Here is an 18,443-nt window from a genome sequence, read left to right on the forward strand (position 1 = left end):
CTGCCTGTTTCCAGGCAGAGGGTCACACGAGGCAGCCCACCTACTGGCAGGTGAAACCTTGGATCCCGTTAAATGTTTGAGCAGGGAGTGGGTGGTGGTGTACGTCTGTGAGCATGTGTTCATGTCCCTGTGGACAAAGGCTGCAGGGACACTGCTCCGCTGTTGTCTGGCTGAGGTCAGGTCGGGTGCTCTTAGTAGTAGAGGATGTGGGGGGCTGAGAACTCCACCATCATCAGCACACTTCTGCTGTTGCTCACGCGCCCATCACAGCCTGCTGCCCCCCACATCCCACACCCAGCGGCCCTGGATGGGGGTCTACTGGCAACTTCCTCACTTTGCTTTCTTATGCCCCGGCTGTAGGGAGCAGGGGAACAGGAGTGCAGAATGGCGGGTCCACACTCTCCTACCCGCTCTCAGAAAGGTTGTTGCTGAGACTCGCTGGAGGTGGGGGATGACAGCTGGGGCACTCTCTCCTTCTGAGCGGGGTGAGGCCCCAGATCCTGAGAGTACATTATTGAGGAAGCTGCACGGCGGCTGTCCCCCTGAGAAGTTGGGCCTGTTCTCCTGTGAGCCCCCAGGCCCCTCAGATTTCTAGTATACGCCTTCCGTGTGTCCTCTTGAGGGAACTTTCTTCAGCCAGGCTAAGCATGTGGTGTTTAAAAACAAGTTCCGAAAGATGTTCCTATTAGAGACCTCCTTCCCACAGAGCCCTTTTCAAAAGCCACCGGAGCAGCTAAAACCTGAACCCTGGGGACCTTTGCTGGGGCTTCTTTCCTAGAGCTCCTTCCGTACATGTTCCCTACTCCACAGCAGCCAGCAGCCTGCTTTCCTCTGGTAAGAACTTAGAAGGTGGTCCCTAAAATAAGAATTGAGCTCACAGATGGACTCGTCTGCGCAGACCTATCACGTGTGTGATCTCGTTAATTCTCTACATCAACCCCACGTGGAAGGTACCCACCGCCCTCCTTTTACGGAGGACAAGACTCAGCCTCAGAGAGCTGGTGACCCTTACCCCCAGCAACAGAGGGGGCTCTCCGACCTACGCCCGACCTCGGCTTCACCCATGCACTAGTGCTTCTCTCTTGGAGGAGCAGAGGAGACAAAAATGATGAGATGTGGGCAAGTTCCAGAGGCTGCAGGGTCTTTCCAAATCCATGCGGTCATGCTCCTGTTCTGTTTGTCCTGCTCCCTGCTACAAGGCCAACAGAGAGCGTGGGTGTCAGCCCCCAACAGCACTAGCCGTGCCTTCAATCACTGTGTCTCCAGGGCCTCACCCCAGGACGAGGTGCCAGTAACGTCTGGCTGGGCCGGACAGATGAATGGGAACCCAGAATGACACGACTCCCAGCAGCGTGAGACCCAGCTCTCTTCTGCCCTCAGCACCTTTGATGGAGGAGAAAATGTCACCCGCACTCACAGGGGAAAACGCAGGCCCCACCGCTTGCTTTAGGGGCCAGGCTCTGAGCCTTTGCTGGGGCACCTTGGAGGTCACTGCAGCCTCTCCAAGAAGGGAAACTTTTGGGTTTTCCTCTTCAAGTTCTCTTAGGCCCAGGACAGAATGGTACCCTTCAGCTGTGATTGTGCCCTTCAGCTAGAGGAAGGGAGTGGTGAGGTTCAGGTCAACCCAGCTGGTACTTACTGAATGCCTGTCCTGGGCCAGGCATTGTGTTAGAAGCTGGGCAAGAAGCAGTGAATAATATGAACACTGCCCTTCCCATGTGGAGCTCAGGCTAAGGGCAGACCAGAAATTGAACAAGTAATTCACAAATGGTTGTATGTTACCCAAGAGGACACCTCTGTATGGTACAGTGCCTGGAAGGGGGGAGCGGGGAGTAGATTGAGCAAGGGCACCAGCCCTCAAGGCAGGTGGCCTGGCACACGAGTATCATCCCTGCAGATCCCCTCCCCCGCCCCCAGACAGCCGGGAAGTAAGTTCTTGAACACAGCTGTGTGCTGCACCCTCCCTTCCTTATCACCAGTTGACAAGCCTGCACGTTCCTGCTGTAGGGGGTTTCCGTCACCTCTGTGAAATAGGTCCTGCCTGGGAATGCTCTGCTTACCCTAAATTAAGAAACACACGTCCGGACTTGAGCTTGCTGATGAGCATGACTGTGGTAAGAGCCGGGGGTTGGGATGCCCAACAAACCCTGGCCCTTGTGCTCGCTGACCTTGGCTTCCAAGTCTCTGATATGCGGAGAAGGGAGAGGGGATGAAATGGGGCCTGGGACAGCATGTCAAGCTGGTCCAGTGCCGTGCTTGGGAGGCAAGCATCAGGTCAGGCTGGGTTTGAAACCCATCTCTGCTATTCACTGGCGGGGAGACCTTTGGAAAATCACTTGTGTCTGAGTGCCTCCGCCCCCTCTTTTGTAAAATGGGAGGTAATAACAGGACCTGCCTCCTTGGGTTGTTCATCTCTTCATTCAACAAGCATTTGAGAAACCGCTGTCACATTCTCGAGGTTGCTGTAGGATTAGACTAGAGTGTCCGTGCAGAGCAGTGAGGAAGGTGCCTGGCGTGGGGCAAGAACCCAGTAGGAGTCAGCCGTAAGCACGTTCTTGGCCGCTTCCATCGTCCTCGCCTTCACCGACCGAAGCACAATGGCACCCATGCACCAGAGGCACTGCCCGTGCCATCAAGAGAAAAGCACCGCAAAGAGAAGTCAGAGCCGTGGGCTCCAGTCCCCGCTCTGGCACTCACTCACCCTCTGACTTTGAGGGGATCCCTTCATCTCATGGAGACATACCTTCCTCCTCTGTAAAAAGACACCAATATCAACTCAATGGGGACGTTTAAAGCCCCCTCTCATTCTAACCTATTCTGGGCCCCGGGTCCTGGGTCCAACGGCTGACGTCTTGTCGCAGCCATCAACTCAGGAAAACGAGCACCTCAGCTCGGCCCATGGAACAGGAGACCAAAAACCGCTCGGACAAATGGAAACTGTAAACAGGGTGTGGATCTGAAGGAGTGGTTTGATGTACAGAGCTCCACATGCAGAAAACACAAGAACGGTCATGGAAAGAGATGTTTCAAACTGGAGGTCACCCAGCAAGGTTTCTTTTTTCTGTAGTGCTTCGCGAATTCCGTAGCCCTTCCGGACTTATTTGATGTGCAGCTGAAGACAGGTTATAAAGTGATACGATTATCCTCCTTTTCCTCACACAGAAACTAGGGGCACGGAGATTGTTTCCTTTATACCGTGAACATTTATTAAGCATCTCCTGCCTGCTGAGCCTTGACAGGCTGGTGGGGCCACTTGCCCTCTACAGTTGTGGTTTAGAAGCACTAAACTATCAGACGTGCCCCGCCACGGGGCAGAGGGCAAGGGAACGGCACTGCCCGGGTCCGTTCGTGCAAGCACACCCTGGATAGCGGGGAAGGCCCCGGCTGAGAAAGATCCCTGGACACAGAACTGGCCCGGGAGACACGTCCTGCAACTGTAACACGGCATTAGCAATGCAGCAAAGGGCGCATATGGATAACAAAGTGGAGGAGGAGTGATCAGTTCTGCTGGTGAGGGGCCTGCGGAGGGGAAAAAGGATTTCATGAGAGGCATCGAGTGGGCTGGGCCACAAAGAACCAGACAGCCCGAGCAGAGGGAACTGCCTGAGAGAGTAGGGCTTGTTGAGGGCGTATGGCAAGTTAAACATGGGAGCCAGGCTCTCAGGAGCTCAGAGGCTGCAAAGATGAGCCTGGAAAGGTAAGTTGGGGCATATTTTCTAAAGCCTGAATGGTCTGTTAAGACTGGAGTTCCATTTTATTCAGTTACATTCCTTTGTTCTTTGAAGATGTATCTCTGTGGAGACACAGCTGCAGTGATGTGGGGGGGCTCTCCTTTGTTTGACAGTGTACCAGGAGTTTGACCACCTCCTGGAGGAGCAGTCTCCCATCGAGTCCTACATCGAGTGGCTAGACACCATGGTGGACCGGTGTGTTGTGAAGGTTGGTAAGCCAGAGGGGGAGGAGCAGCCCTGGTACTGCGACCCGCCACTCCCCTGTGTGGCACTTGGGAGAATGGCTATCTGAATGTTCCTCAGCAGTCATGGAGCCCTGGGGTTCTGAGGAGAGGCCTGGGCCCCCTCTGGAGGTGGGGGTTGCAGAAGGCAGCACCATGAGTCTCCTTCCCCTGATTCAGCCCAGTCAGCGTCTCTTTTATCTGCTGTGTGCGTTGGGTCTTAAGATTTCATTCTTTACAGCATGTTTTTTGCTGGAAGAAACAGCATGTCAAAAACCATTGTTCCATAGCATTGAACTTGAAGACCCAAAAGCCTTCCTAGCATTTTTCAGGGAGACAGTAATAAATGAAAGTTTACACTGACCACTGTTTAAGCTGTTCACTTTCTTGTAGGTGGCTGCCAAGAGACAAGGGTCCCTGAAGAAAGTGGCCCAGCAGTTCCTCTTGATGTGGTCCTGTTTTGGCACAAGGGTGATCCGGGACATGACCTTGCATAGTGCCCCCAGCTTCGGTAAGGCCACTCCAGCCCTCCCTAGATCCAAACACTTCCTCTCTGGACTTCATGCTTGAACTCCGCCTCTCTAGACTCAGCCTTGATCTCACTTGCTGTCCCTGAGCCCACAAGGACATCACCCCGAAATGTATCTGTTCTGGAAGGACTCGATATTGTCAGGACTTCAGGGAGAAAGATGGCATTGTGTGCTAACGTATGCAAATCTGAAAATGGAGGTTCTCACCCAGCTAGTATTAATGGAGTTTAGAGAGGACTAAATAGCAGTGGGTGCACTCCCATTTTGCCAGGCGACCCCAGTGAACGCTGCTTCCAGGGACTGTTTTGCCGAATTCCATAGTGTGGGCTTCCCAAGACTGGGAACTCAAAAAGCCTCTGAGTTGGAATATTTGCACGGGGCTTGACTGACTCTCCGGTGGTGGGGAGAGTGTCTAAAGGTTCCTTTAACACTGGTTTGTTTTAACACTGTACTCCAGTCGGAACCCTAGAAAAGGACTTTTGTGTTCATTTTCCCTTTTGTTTTACTGACCCCTTGGGGGCCCCTCACCTCCCACCCCAAGCACGCACCTACTGCTTCCAGTGTAACGGGACTTGGAATCTCTGCCCAGGGGAGCTTACACTCCTCTGCAGGCAGGAACCGAGCCACTGACTTGGGGTGAGTGCTGTGCTACATTGTGGGACACGGTTTACTCCTTCTCACTGGAAAGAACGGAGTATGCACCCAGTCCAGGTCATCATTAGCAAAGTGAGGAGAGACTCCGAGGCATCGTGCAGACATCTGAAATCTCCAAACCCTTTGGCCTCAAATTTCGAGGAATTTCGGCAAAGTGCTGTTGGTAGATTTTCTGGGTAATTGCTTCAGTTCACTATTTTACTTTGCAAGTAGAGATGTGGTTTCATTTCTCATTACCTCCAATTAAGGCAATCGGCTCTGGGTTTCTCTCTGGGTTTAATTTGACACTTTTCCATCCAGCTTTTTTATGGTCTTGTCACCATTTTCCAGTTGTGCTATACAACGACGCGAGTATGTGGTAAAACAAAGGCGGCACTATTTTTTCTAAACAGCGCTATCCATGAAAGACTGTGTTTCCCCAATTGGAGAAGTGTTTTGTTGCGGATTTCTTTAATCTCGGCATCGGGAAGTTGTCTGCCCCGGCCTGCACCGTGGCTACAGATGGAAATTCTCTTTGAGCCGCGTATGGAAATGCTCTGGTGGCTGCTACCTGGGCAGTGCCATCAGGCATGGCGTTTCGATGGCTTCCAGCCCAGCATAGCTCGTGGTAGCACATGTCACCTCTGGTTCTGGGAAAACCATTCGTGCATAGCTGCTGTCAGTTCAGCGAATGGCTGAAGCTTTTTCGCGAGCTGTTCATCGCTTCACAATCAAAGAATACACAATATCACACCCAAATAAACAGACACACATCCACAGAGCAAGCATCCTTTTTTGCTTTATCCCTTCTTCTTCAGTGTGCTGATTCTTAAACTGATGACGTAGATTCCTGAAGCCCCTTCATGAGACAGGGAGGGTAATTCACTTGGCAGTGTTCTTTGGAATTCATTTGTTTTTACTAAGTTAACAATATGATAAAGGAAGTCGGGACAGTAGAACAGTGAGGGTTCTATGAAACGGTTGCATTTATTACCAAGAAACGTTCTTCTTGAAATGTATTCCTTTCTTTTTTTGAACCACACGCTGTTTTAGGATATGCCGGAAACTCGGGCAAATGGCAGAAATGGTCACAAATCTCTTAGAAAATACAAGAAGATGTTCACCCAATTTCACTTTTACCGTATTTCCCAACCCGAAGCGGGTTGAAATAATACCTGTTTCCAAGTTCATTTAGCACACTGTCTGCCGTAGTCCTGCTCCTCGACTCATTGCTGTGTTCTGCAGCTTGGGGTGACGGGCAAGTTGAAAGAATCGGCAGCAGACAAAAGCCCAGCTCCCCCTTTCTGCCTGTATATGTCAAAGACACAGTTGGTGGCTGTGTTTGGGTCATGTGTTCCCTGTATAAAAACAGCTAATTAGGAAAAAGAGCCCTCTGTTCGCCGGCTCCCTCCCCCCACAGCAGGGATGAGCTCTATCTATGTCCTAACGCCCGCACGGTCCTCGCCGCGGGGACTGGTGCGGGCTGGCGGTGACGTGAGCTTGGGGAATAGCACGGGGATCCCGGGGGTCTCTACCACCTCTGCCCAGAATGACATCTTTCAAAGGTAGTTGACTCCTTTCTTCTCCTTAATTCCTTTTCACTCTTTTCTTCCTAATTCCTTCTCACTGAGAGAGCCTATGCTGTGAACTGAAGTAGCCAGACGTTCTTTCTTCGCCGCCAGCCGCAGTTTCTAGTAAAATCCGTCAGCAAAGGTAGGCTGGCTGGCGATGAACTTTGAGTCCTAACTCAAAGTTAGGGCTGAGGAAAATAGGGTTTCTACTTGTAACACACACACACACACACACACACACACACACACACACACGCAGACACACACCCCTGCGTATTTTCCATCAACTGCTGTGATTTCCGTGCAGAGGACACCTGGATCCCAAGTCAGAACAGGTGCCGTTACCCTTTCACTCTGGGTTTGCACCACATGCCCCCGATTCCACTGTTGGGAACAGCTGGAGGCAACAGTAGTTCCTGGAAGTACTTCGGCATCAAACGTTTAGAAAAGCCACCCCAGCTTTGCCCACCAAGGGGGCAGGATTGCTCATGGCCCAAGTTTCCACCTGCTCATGCTCTTGTTTTCTGGCTTGGTGTCATAGCTCACCCGCTCGGGGAGGGCCGAGGAGGCCACGCGGAGCAGCCGTGTCAGGGAGCCGCTCCCACACCAGGTAGCCGTGACCGAGCCTTCCAGACTGCTTCTCCAGGAGTAGGTGACCAGGCCTGGCTCTCTCACCCAGAACCTGCCAAACGTTTCACACGTCAGCCAGGCCCCCGCCAAGCACTAGGAGGCAGAAATTGCTTTCCCTGTAACCACCGAGGAGAGGGACTTGCCCATGGATGCGCCAGACTGTGCTGAGCCCCCTGGGATCTTGTCCACACTAGAGCCCCTGTTCTCGCTGCTGAGCCATCACCGCATCTAGCTTTCTTCAGTTGAACACTACTCATAAAAACAAAGTAACATTTATGGAAAGCCTAGTATGCACCAGGCACAATATTGGGCACGTTCTTATTTAATTCTTGCAACAACCCGTGAGGTCGGAGGTAGAACGTGAAGCAAAGGCAGGATATTGCTGCTCATTATAACTAATACTTGGGAGGCACGTACTCTTATTCAGTCCTCACATTAACTCGAGACAGATAATAACAGGTGGAAAAGGAGCTTGGAGAATTTTCTTGCCCAGGATCAGCATGGCAAGGGGCAGAGCTCTGTTTCAAAACCACATCTGTCTGCCCACAAGACCCATGCTGCTTCAGTTCCCACAGCTCAGACAGACACCCAGGGCTCAGCGGCAGAGCACCAAAGGCAAGACAAATTTGTTTAATCTTCACTGATGGATTTTTAAAAATCCATATTGGTAGATTTAAAAAATGTTCGAAGCTATGAGAGAACAAAACATGATGAGAAATAATGGATGCCAGAAATGGTACCTTTCAAGTGTTGAGAACAAAGACCTATCAGCCATTATTCAAGAGTGAAGGCAAAGTAAAGATGTACTCAGTTCTACAAACACTAAGAGAGTGTGGCCCCATCGAACATCACTTCAAAAGCACTTAAAGGATGCATTTCAGCAAGAAGAGAAATAAAGGTCTGGGATACAAGAAATATCCATGGTCTAGTTATTGCTGCTGTGTAACAAAACACCCCAAAGCTTAGTGGCATAACATAGTGCTTTCATTATGTGCATGGATTCTGTGCATCAGGAATTGGAACATGGCACAGCAGGGATGGCTTGTCTCTGCTCTACGATGTTTGGAACCTCAGATGGAAACACTCGAGGGCAGTGGTGCATCGACAGCTGGAGGCTGGAATCATCCTTAGGCTTCTTCCCTCCCATGTCTGTGCTTGGGTTTAGATGACTTGAAGACAGGACTGCTGTGATTAGGATGCCTTCTATGGGCACTCCATGTGGCTTGGTGTCCACATGGCATGGTGGCCTCTGAACAGTCACACTTCTTACATGGTGGCTCACTGTTCCAGGGGGGAAGCCACATTGCCTTTTACGACTCAATCCCAGTTGTCACCTCCCCCATACTCTGTTGGTCAAAGCAGTCACAAACCTACTAAGCTTGAAGAGGGTGCATAGACACCCAATTCTCCAGGGAAGGGATGTCAAACAATTTGAAGGCCCTGTTTAAAGATGAGAGAAATTCTCAAATTTGTAAGCAAATTTAATTACTGATTATAATTTAAAATATAATTTTTGCCTGTTTAAAAAAAGTAAAAGCAAGTTCTAGGCTGTAACATAACATGAGGTGGTAGGAAGAGAATCTTTAAGGACTGGTTAAAGCATGCTAAGGTTTTTGTCTCAGAATATTAAATAATTTTAGACTTCCTTGAAAAAAATATAGTTTGGATTTAATGTGTAGGGTATATGTGAATAAATTAAGAGATCATCACCGAATCATAATTTACCAACGAAAATGGAAAAATTTGAAAAGAGATGGCAAGATAAAAGAACATAGAAAAAGGACGGTAAATAAACAATATAAAATAGGGTGCTAGAAATAAGATCAAGTAACAGTCGCAGTAGATGTAAAATTCTCTTCCTTCCAAAAACATCTGGCATAAATGTTTTTACAGGCAACTTTTATTAAACTTTTAAGAAACATAAAATCCTTAGTTAATGAAAATGAACATGAAAATTGATGTTTCAGGCAATAAAAACAAAAGGAAAGCTATACAACTCATAAAGCTAATATAACCTCAATTTCAAAATCTTGGAAGAATGGTAGAGGAAAAGAAAATTCTGACCCAACCACATAAATACAGATGAAACCTTCTAAATAAAATGCTGGCAGATCAAATTTGGCAGCAAAATTTTCAAAGTCATGATTAATAAGGTTTATGGCAAGAATTCAAGTGTGGGGGCACGTGGGTGACTCAGTTGTTAAGCGTCTGCCTTCGGCTCAGGGCGTGATCCCGGGGTCCTGGGATCAAGTCCCACATCAGGCTCCTCCGCTGGGAGCCTGCAGCTTCTNGCGTCTGCCTTCGGCTCAGGGCGTGATCCCGGGGTCCTGGGATCAAGTCCCACATCAGGCTCCTCCGCTGGGAGCCTGCTTCTTCCTCTCCCACTCCCCCTGCTGTGTTCCTTCTCTCTCTGGCTGCCTCTCTCTCTCTGTCAAATAAACAAATAAAATCTTTAAAAAAAAATAAAAAAATAAAAATAAAAAGAATTCAAGTATGATTCAAAGTCAGAAAAATTACTAATTGGCACATACTATTAATGAGAAAAATCATATGATCATCTCTATAGATGTTGAGGAAAGAAAGGATTTGATATAATTCAGCTCCCAGATATGATTTTTAAAAACTCTTAGCAAACTAGGAGTAGAAGGGAATTTACTTAGTAGGTTTAAAGGGCAACCAAAACTCTGCAGTGAATATCATACTAACTGGTATGAAGACAAGAATGCCTTTTTTTTTTTAAGATTTTATTTATTTGAGAGAGAGAGCATGAAGGGGGAAAGGTCAGAGGGAGAAGCAGACTCCCTGCTGAGCAGGGAGCCCAATGCGAGACTCGATCGTGAGACTCGATCGTGGGACTCGATCCTGGGACTCCAGAATGATGACCTGAGCCAAAGGCAGTCACTTTACCAACTGAACCACCCAGGCGCCCCGACAAGAATGCCTTTTAACACTGTTTCTAATAAATATTGACTGGAAGTCCTAGCCAATGGAATAAGAAAAGGAAAAGAAATCTAAGAATTGGAAAGGAAACACAAAATTGCCTTTTGTTACAGATGTCATGATGGCTAACAAAAGACTATCTAAAACTAACAGAACAAATAAGAATTCAACCAGATTATTTGATTCAGTTTTTAAAAAAAAAAATCATTGGTATTCTTAGCACTAGCCAGAACCTATTAGAAAATATAATTGAGTGTGTGTATGTATACTAACATATATTAAGTATATATCATAGTATATGTAAATACACACACACATACGCCATTCAAGATAGCAAAAGAAACTAAAAAAACCTATAAAATCATTCTAACAAAAATTGTTTGAAGACCTTCAAGGAGAAATTTTAAAAATATTATTGAAATACACCTCATTCACATTTGGAAAGAACCAACATCAAGGAGCTCTTTCTATCAATTAATAACAAATTCAATAGAATTCTAGTCCAATTCTTAATATTTTCCCTTTGATTTTGACTGTCAGATGTTAAAATTCATGTGGAAAAGTAAAAGGCCAAGAATAGTAAAGACATTTTGAAGGTGAAGAAGAACAAGACGTAGGGTCTGGCTTACCTGCAATTCAGGTTTGTTATCGAATAAGACAGTGTGGGTTGTAACAGGGTTAGATCAGTAGAGCAATGAAAAAGAACACAGGTGCCCAAGGCAGACGGATACGAAATTTGTCTTCCCTTCATCAGATCCTTGCTCCCTTGTCTATTAAACGAGAGGATGGTATATATGACACAGATGGCATTAAAAACCTGTGTATTAGGCAGATTGCTTTTGGACAAGCATCTTCCACAAAACTAGAAAATAAGACCCCTTGTCTACAACTTCTGAAAGGAAACATCTAAATGGGGGCGGGGGAAGACTTTAAACTTTTGGAAGAAAATAAGGAATGATATCATTATGATCTTGAAGTAGTAAATTATCTATTTTAAAAGGCACCAAAAAAAATAAAGAAAATACTGCAAAAATAACTATACATTTGGATTTCAAACTTGTGTTTATTAAGCACACCATAAACAAAGTTGAAAGCCACTGAAAAGGAGACCATATTTTGCAGTGCATATAACAAACAAACTGAATATATAATAAACCCCTCTAAATAAATTGTTTAAATACCCCAATAGAAATTCACATACCCCAATATTATTCAAATACCCCAACAAAAAAATGAGCAAAGAATATGAATAGGTGATTGACAGAAGGGGAAATTCAAATGGACAATAATCATTTGAAAAGATGTGTACCTTTCTAGTAATTAGAGTAATGCAAATTATAAAGACCATAAGATAATATTTCACACCCTTCAGACTGGCAAATATTATATTTCAAGGACCATCTGTAGGAATGTAAAAAATTTTGGCGAGCAACTGGACACTATCTCGTAAAACTGAAGATGCAGGCACTCTTGGACCCAGCAGACACAAGAAAACAGGTACAGAAAATATTCGTTAGAGTCAGTTTCCAATAGTGGAAACTTACGAACAACCTACACTCCTTCAGCAGGAGAATGGATAAACAAAGTGTGGAATATTCAGACCGCGGCCGTCCAGCTCGAGCTGCATGCATCCATGCGGACAGATCGTCAAAAGCAAGTTGTAGACTGTGAAGTATGAAACTATTTACATCAAGTGTGAAAACAGAAAACAACACCATATGTTATTTATGGATACGTAATTATGTGTAGTAAGAGTAGAACAAATAAATACAGAATTCAAGTCAGCAATTAACTCAGGACAAACACCAGGAGGCAGAGAAATACAATTAAGGAAGAGAACACAGAGGCCTCATCTTTATCTTCAATTAAAAAACAAATCTGATTCAAACATAGTAAAATATGAAGATGCTATAAGCCGGGACTTGAGCACACTGCCATTCATTTTAAAATTGTGTGTGCTTTTCTATATATTGAAATTGCTCATAAGAAAAGAGAAATGCTGGGGCGCCCGGGTAGCGCAGTCGTTAAGCGTCTGCCTTCGGCTCAGGGCGTGATCCTGGCGTACCAGGATTGAGTCCCACATCGGGCTCCTCCACTGGGAGCCTGCTTCGTCCTCTCCCACTCCCCTGCTGTGTTCCCTCTCTCGCTGGCTGTCTCATAAATAAAATCTTAAAAAAAAAAAAGAAAAGAGGAATGCTTTGATTCTATGAAATGTGATCAACTATGTTAACACGTAGCGACAGCAACAAAAGTCTCCTTTGTCTGATGCTGACTCTGTGACTTTAGCAAGTTGTTTAAACCCTCTGAGCCTTCACTTCCCCATGTATTAGTTGAAGATATTAATAACGCCCACCTCACAGTGTTGCAGGAAAGAGAGCTTAGCACAGTGCACATGGTACACGGTGCTTGCACATTTGATTGGTTGATCTAACAAATCGTCATTGAGCCTCTGCTCTGTGCCTGGCACTGTTGTAGACGCTTGATATGGAGAACAGTGGGGGAAAAAACCAGATAAACATCTGCATTTATGGAGCTTATAGTCTAGTGTAGGGAGGCACGCGATGGAGACAAGTTATAAAGTATAGGGAATGGTGATAAGTACTAGGGAGAGAAATAAAGCAGGGGACGTTAGCTGTAACTGTCTCTCTCCCATCTGTCTTTGACGTATCGCTCTTCCTCCCTCCATCCTGCCCCCCCTCCCTCTCTCTCCTTCTCTGTCTTTCTGGGTCCCCCTTCTTCACTTTGCCCTCTTCTTCTCCTTGCACTGTTCCTGTGGCCTTGACCCCCCGCTTCCAGCACCGAACTGTTTGTTGCCCAATTATCTTAATGATTGACTTCTGCTACGCGGGACCCTGTAGCTTCTGAGGAGTCAGGGACTGAGCTTTTAGTTTCTTTCGTGCTCAGAGCACGTGGCACAATAGTAAGCAGGTAGCGGTAGCTCTACAAACTCTTCAAAAGGTGATTGAAAATGACAGACCAGTTGGTAACTGATCAGAGCCATTAAGGAAGAGAGCTTGACGCTGCAGATCGACACTTGCCCCATGGTACTGGCCTCCAGGCCCAGATCGGATGTTTCTAACTGTGTGGTCTTGGGCAGATTTCCTCACCTCGCCAGATCCTTGTTTCTTCATCTATAAAAGAGAAGGGTGTGTAGATGATTTCCAAGGCATCTGCCTGTGACAAAACTACTAAACTCATTATCTAGAGTTTTCCATTCTGATTCGTTGTTCCACAGCATGGTTCTATCTTTCTATCCTCACTGACCTAGAGCAACATTGCAGCAAATATTTTTTGATTTTGAAGACCCTTTAAGTATTTGATGCTATCTTTTGACCCCTCTGGCTATATGAGCAAAACAATTATATTATGATACGATATCTTATGGGATCTTAAAACATCAGGAACAAAAGGGACTTTACAGATAACAAGTTGCTTCCATTCATTGAACATCTACTGTGTCCTTTTCCTCATTATGGTTAGTACTTCTGTAACCAAAACAAGGGGTTGTACTGTCCCCCTTTTAGAGAGCTGTGTTGCACAATGATTGAAGAACAACTCCAGTATTAGACAGTCTTGGGTTCAAGTCCCAGTTCTGCCAGTTATTAGTTGTGTAACATTGGACACTTAGTTTACCTAAGTCTCGGTGTCTCCTTGCAAAAGGAGAGTATCACTCATCTCCTATACTTGTGATGAGGATTAAGTGTGATAAAAAAGCTGCACATTTACGCAGATCTGAACAGATAATGAATCTGCCACAGAGCAAGGGCTCAAGTAATGGGTCAAGAAATTGTTTTTAACATTTACTAGGAGTAACTCATCCAGGGACTAAGTTCCTAAGTGGCAGACCTGAACCTCAGCCTGGGCAGATTGATCCACAGCCCATGCAATTATCCACAGTGCTCTACCTCCTTGGTAGTTCATGGGACCCGTTTGGGGGAAGTGGATGGAAAGTTGAGCTTTGGAGACTGCATCTCACGGTGACTTAGCACAACCTGACCCTTTCTGAATTTCAAATGGGCGCAAGACCCTGGGAATGAAGGAAGAATGTGGAGAAAGTATAGGACGGGGACCCTGGCCTCGAGTTTTGTGGATACCAGGACTGGAGGTTGTGGCAGGCTCTGAAGAGAGAGGGTATAGGAGTTGGTGTGTGTGACCTGCTGAGCATCCACTGGCCTCAGGGTTAAGCCGTGGATTTTCTTCTATAGCCTTCTATAGAAGGGCATGTGTGGGGGCGCCTGGGTGGCATAGCGGTTAAGCGTCTGCCTTCGGCTCAGGGTGTGATCCCGGAGTTACGGGATCGAGCCTCACATCAGGCTCCTCTGCTATGAGCCTGCTTCTTCCTCTCCCACTCCCCCTGCTTGTGTTCCCTCTCTCGCTGGCTGTCTCTATCTNTCTTTTATTTTTTTAAACTTAAAAAAAAAAAAAAAAAAGAAGGGTGTGTGTGTGTGTGTGTGTGTGTGTGTGTGTGTGTATAGAAGCCAGGTACAAATAAGAAAATTGATGAATTCCTCCAAGAAGGTGCCATCTAGTTACCCCAGCTGGCCCCCATCATCTTATTTCTTACAAGTATCGTGCACTAACCAGTTGTGAAACTGGAGCTATAGCCCCCTCAGCCTATCCCTGAGACTTGAAAAGGCATAGCTCCCAACTCAAAGGGCCCTTCTGGGGCCTAGTCTTTGATTTTCCAATCTGTGCTGTGAGCAGACCGAACTGGATGATCTGTAGGGGAATGGGAACAGATTTTGGAGCCAGACCAAACTGAGGCAAATCCCTACATACTGCTAATGGAGAGACTCCTTTCCCACTCCATAAGGGAGGACAGTACCACCTATCCCAGTCTGTGGTAAGGAGGAGATGTGTGTGAAGTGCTTAGTAGAGCTGGGCACAGAGTAAGCATTCAGTAGACCATGATTATGATGACGACTATGACTAGGACAGTGATGATAGTCATGGTGGTGATGATGGCATCCCAGTATGCGTAATACCAGAGAGTCTTCCTGGTCCTCTAAAAAAGCAAACTAGAGGGAAATGGGAAGAGGAGGTCAGCTGTACATAGGTGGGTGAGAGATTTCAGACATTTCATTGGAAGCAGAATAGCCACATGGAGATGTCCCCTTGGGAGCTGGAAGCATGGGACTGGAGATAAAGGTTTGGCCCCTCTGGCTCTGGCATTCCTGAGGCTTGATTACAGCAGACATTGATCGAGCGCCTTCCACGTGTGGATCATTCCACTGGCCATGGTGGCAGCACGACATGCAAGAAAAGATGGTTTTGAAATAATGTGTTATAATAGGAATATAAGTACTTACCTTATGGGCTGGTTGTAGAGATTAGATGAGAGAGTATAAGACTTTGAGCACAGAGACTGGCACTTTGGGAAAATCTTTGGAGAGGATTGTTTACATCCTTTTTTAGGAAACAATCTAAGAATGAAGAGTACTATTTGAGAATACCATATATTTTCAATCTAATACCTTTTCTAAGAACCATGTGTTAAACGGAGGTCTCAGAAACATTTAATGAAATAATTCAGTTGTTGCAAATTTTCATTTTCAGTTCTGCTCTTAGAGTTAGGTCAGCTACTTCAGTATAGGGAACTAGAAGGCAAAATCCCTGCCATGGACATCCTTACAGTCCAATCCGGGAAATAAGACATACTTGTGGAAGAGATAAAACTGAAAGACACCATGTTGATACAAGCTGAACAAAGTGAGTGGTGCTCAGATGAGGATGAGGCCGGTGGGTCTGTGAGGGCTCAGATGGCTCAATGGCATTTGGACAGATGGCTCAATGGGTGCCATTTTTGAAGAGCCAGATTGAGCAAGGAAAAGACTCACTTGCTACAAAGTGTCAGTGATGCTTATCTTATGTCAAGCACTGGGCTAGGCTGAGGGTACAGCAAAGAAGAGCAACTCTGGACCACGCGGAGATGATAATGGAGCGGGGAGCGGGAGTCTTGTACAGAGCAGTGGAGCCCAGCGTAACATGGGCTGTTGAGCAGATGGAGGGGCGTATACGAGCTGCCATGACTTACCTTTCTGTTTGGATTTTCTCTCACCAGGGTCTTTTCACTTAATTCACTTGATGTTTGATGACTACGTGCTCTACCTGTTAGAATCCCTGCACTGTCAGGAGCGGGCCAATGAGCTCATGCGAGCCATGAAAGGAGAAGGAAGCACTGGTAAGCCAGCATTTCACTGGGAAATGCCCTACTTGGCAATTTGATTTGTATCCTTACTTCCATGCTCTGTGTTTCTTTAGCTCTGCCTTCCAAAGAATTTAGGTGGAGTGGGCAGGCCAAATGGTGTGAAATCAATGATGTCTTTTCTTCTTTAGAGGGGGCACGCGTGTGTATGGAATTGCCCTGCACGCCATGATGGTGGCGCAAAATCATCAAAAGGCTTAAAGCAGAGGGGTGACATGACACAGATTAGAAAGAATATTTCAATTTTTAAAGTCCTTTAGAGACAACTTGCCTTGATGTTTGGCTCTGAAGACCCACCCTTTCTCTACCCGTAGCAGAAGTCCGAGAAGAGATTGTCTTGACGGAGGCCGCCCCACCAACCCCTTCACCGGTGCCATCGTTTTCGCCAGCAAAATCTGCCACGTCCGTGGAAGTGCCGCCTCCCTCCTCCCCCGTCAGCAACCCATCCCCTGAGTACACGGGCCTCAGCACCACAGGTAACGAAAGGTCCCCCGCGGGCTTCGAGTGCGGAGTTGGTATTTAAAGCAAGAGCTTTCTGGAAAAACGTTCTTCCCATCAACCCCCCAAAACCAATGCCAAGTATCTGTCTGGATTTACAGATGTCTTGCAGTTACTCATTTATTCGTATGTGCATATTCTCCATGCTTCTGCACATTGAGTGCATGCTTATTGCCACCCCCCAACTAAGCCACTGAAATGATGAAAATGGTGTAAGACACAAATTAATACACAGCCATTCTTTCTTGAACATGAGAAAGGGAGCTTTCTGTGAGCCAGAAATTGAGAGGCATCTCTGGGAAGCGGGGCAGCCAGGAAGTCAGATGCTAAGACGTGGCAACTACATTGAGGCGGGGGCCATAAGCAAGGTACAGACTGACGCTATGGGTTCCCGAGGAAGCGGAGACTCCCTCTGGTGGGAGGCACCGAGGAAGACCTCACAGAGGAGTGGATCTTCATTTTAGCTGGGGAGGGTGGAGCAGAAGGGCCTTCAAGACAGAGGGCGGTGCGAACAGGTGCACAGGGGTGGGGACGCGTGGGGCCTTCTCAGGGCACGGGAAACTTTGTCTAAAATGTAGGAGGTCTGTGAAGGGATCTTGTGAGGCTGGACATGTAAACTGGAGTGACATTCTGAAGGATCTTGAACGCCAAGGCACGGTTCAGAAATGGAGAAGAAGAGGTGATACAAGGCTAATACTAACTAGCTGCTAAGGTCAGGTGTAATTGTCTCACAATAACACTGCAGGGTTGTGGAGGAGAAGCAAAGGGTGAGAAGCTTGAATCCTTTGTTCTGGGCACCACACTCACTCAGCCATTCAACAGACGTCCTTAAGACATTGCTCATGAGACTTGTGGAAATGAGATTGTGTAGGTGGGCTATTGAACAAGTGTTAGCTAATATATGATACCACTGTGCATGTGTGTGTGTGCATGCGTGTGCACATGTGCACACCTCCAGAGCAGTTCATGTGGTTGCTGTGGGGATCAGATGAGGTAAGAAAGGCCAAACCACTTTGCTAACAGTGAGGGTACGATCCAGATAGAAGGGGTTACTGTGATTAATGCCTAGAAGGTGAGGGCTACGGCCGATGCTACAGGGGCCAGAGAAAACAGCAGTCCCCTCCCTTCCAATCTGAACTCTGGCAGGCAGGAGGGAAGCCTGCAGGAGAGAGGGGACACACGAGGGCAGCCTTAGAATCTGACAAGGAAGTAACAGGAGAGGAATGAAAGGCAGAGACAACCTTCTGCTAGATGGGCCCTGCGTGGGGCTGGGCTGGCGGAACGACCAGTCCTCGTGAAGTGGAGGGCTCCTAAGACTGTGTAATCCATTCATCCTCTTTCCTTCCAAACCTGCTTAACTATTCTCCCAGTTAGGCAACTCCAAACCTGGGAAGCAGCTTCAAATCTTTCCCTCAGCTCCTGTATTCGTTAGGATAGGCTAAGCTACTGTAGCAAACTGTATTCCAAAATGTATGGAATTAACA

At 46.9% G+C, this 18,443-nt stretch overlaps 1 protein-coding gene across 3 annotated transcripts in view; it reads left to right on the forward strand.

Moving 5' to 3' along the window:
- The window catches only part of RFX4 (regulatory factor X4), a 163,985-nt gene that overhangs the window by 124,320 nt on the left and 21,222 nt on the right, over positions 1 to 18,443 (forward strand). For all 3 annotated transcript variants that reach the window (XM_034644081.1, XM_034644080.1, XM_011235295.3), the window contains 4 exons: positions 3,845 to 3,939; positions 4,346 to 4,463; positions 16,318 to 16,437; positions 16,776 to 16,937. In XM_034644081.1, the coding sequence (XP_034499972.1) occupies positions 3,845 to 3,939; positions 4,346 to 4,463; positions 16,318 to 16,437; positions 16,776 to 16,937 (495 nt within the window). The remainder of the gene's footprint in view (positions 1 to 3,844; positions 3,940 to 4,345; positions 4,464 to 16,317; positions 16,438 to 16,775; positions 16,938 to 18,443) is intronic.

Source organism: Ailuropoda melanoleuca, chromosome 15 (genome assembly GCF_002007445.2).
Source record: "Ailuropoda melanoleuca isolate Jingjing chromosome 15, ASM200744v2, whole genome shotgun sequence".
Lineage (NCBI taxonomy): Eukaryota > Metazoa > Chordata > Mammalia > Carnivora > Ursidae > Ailuropoda > Ailuropoda melanoleuca.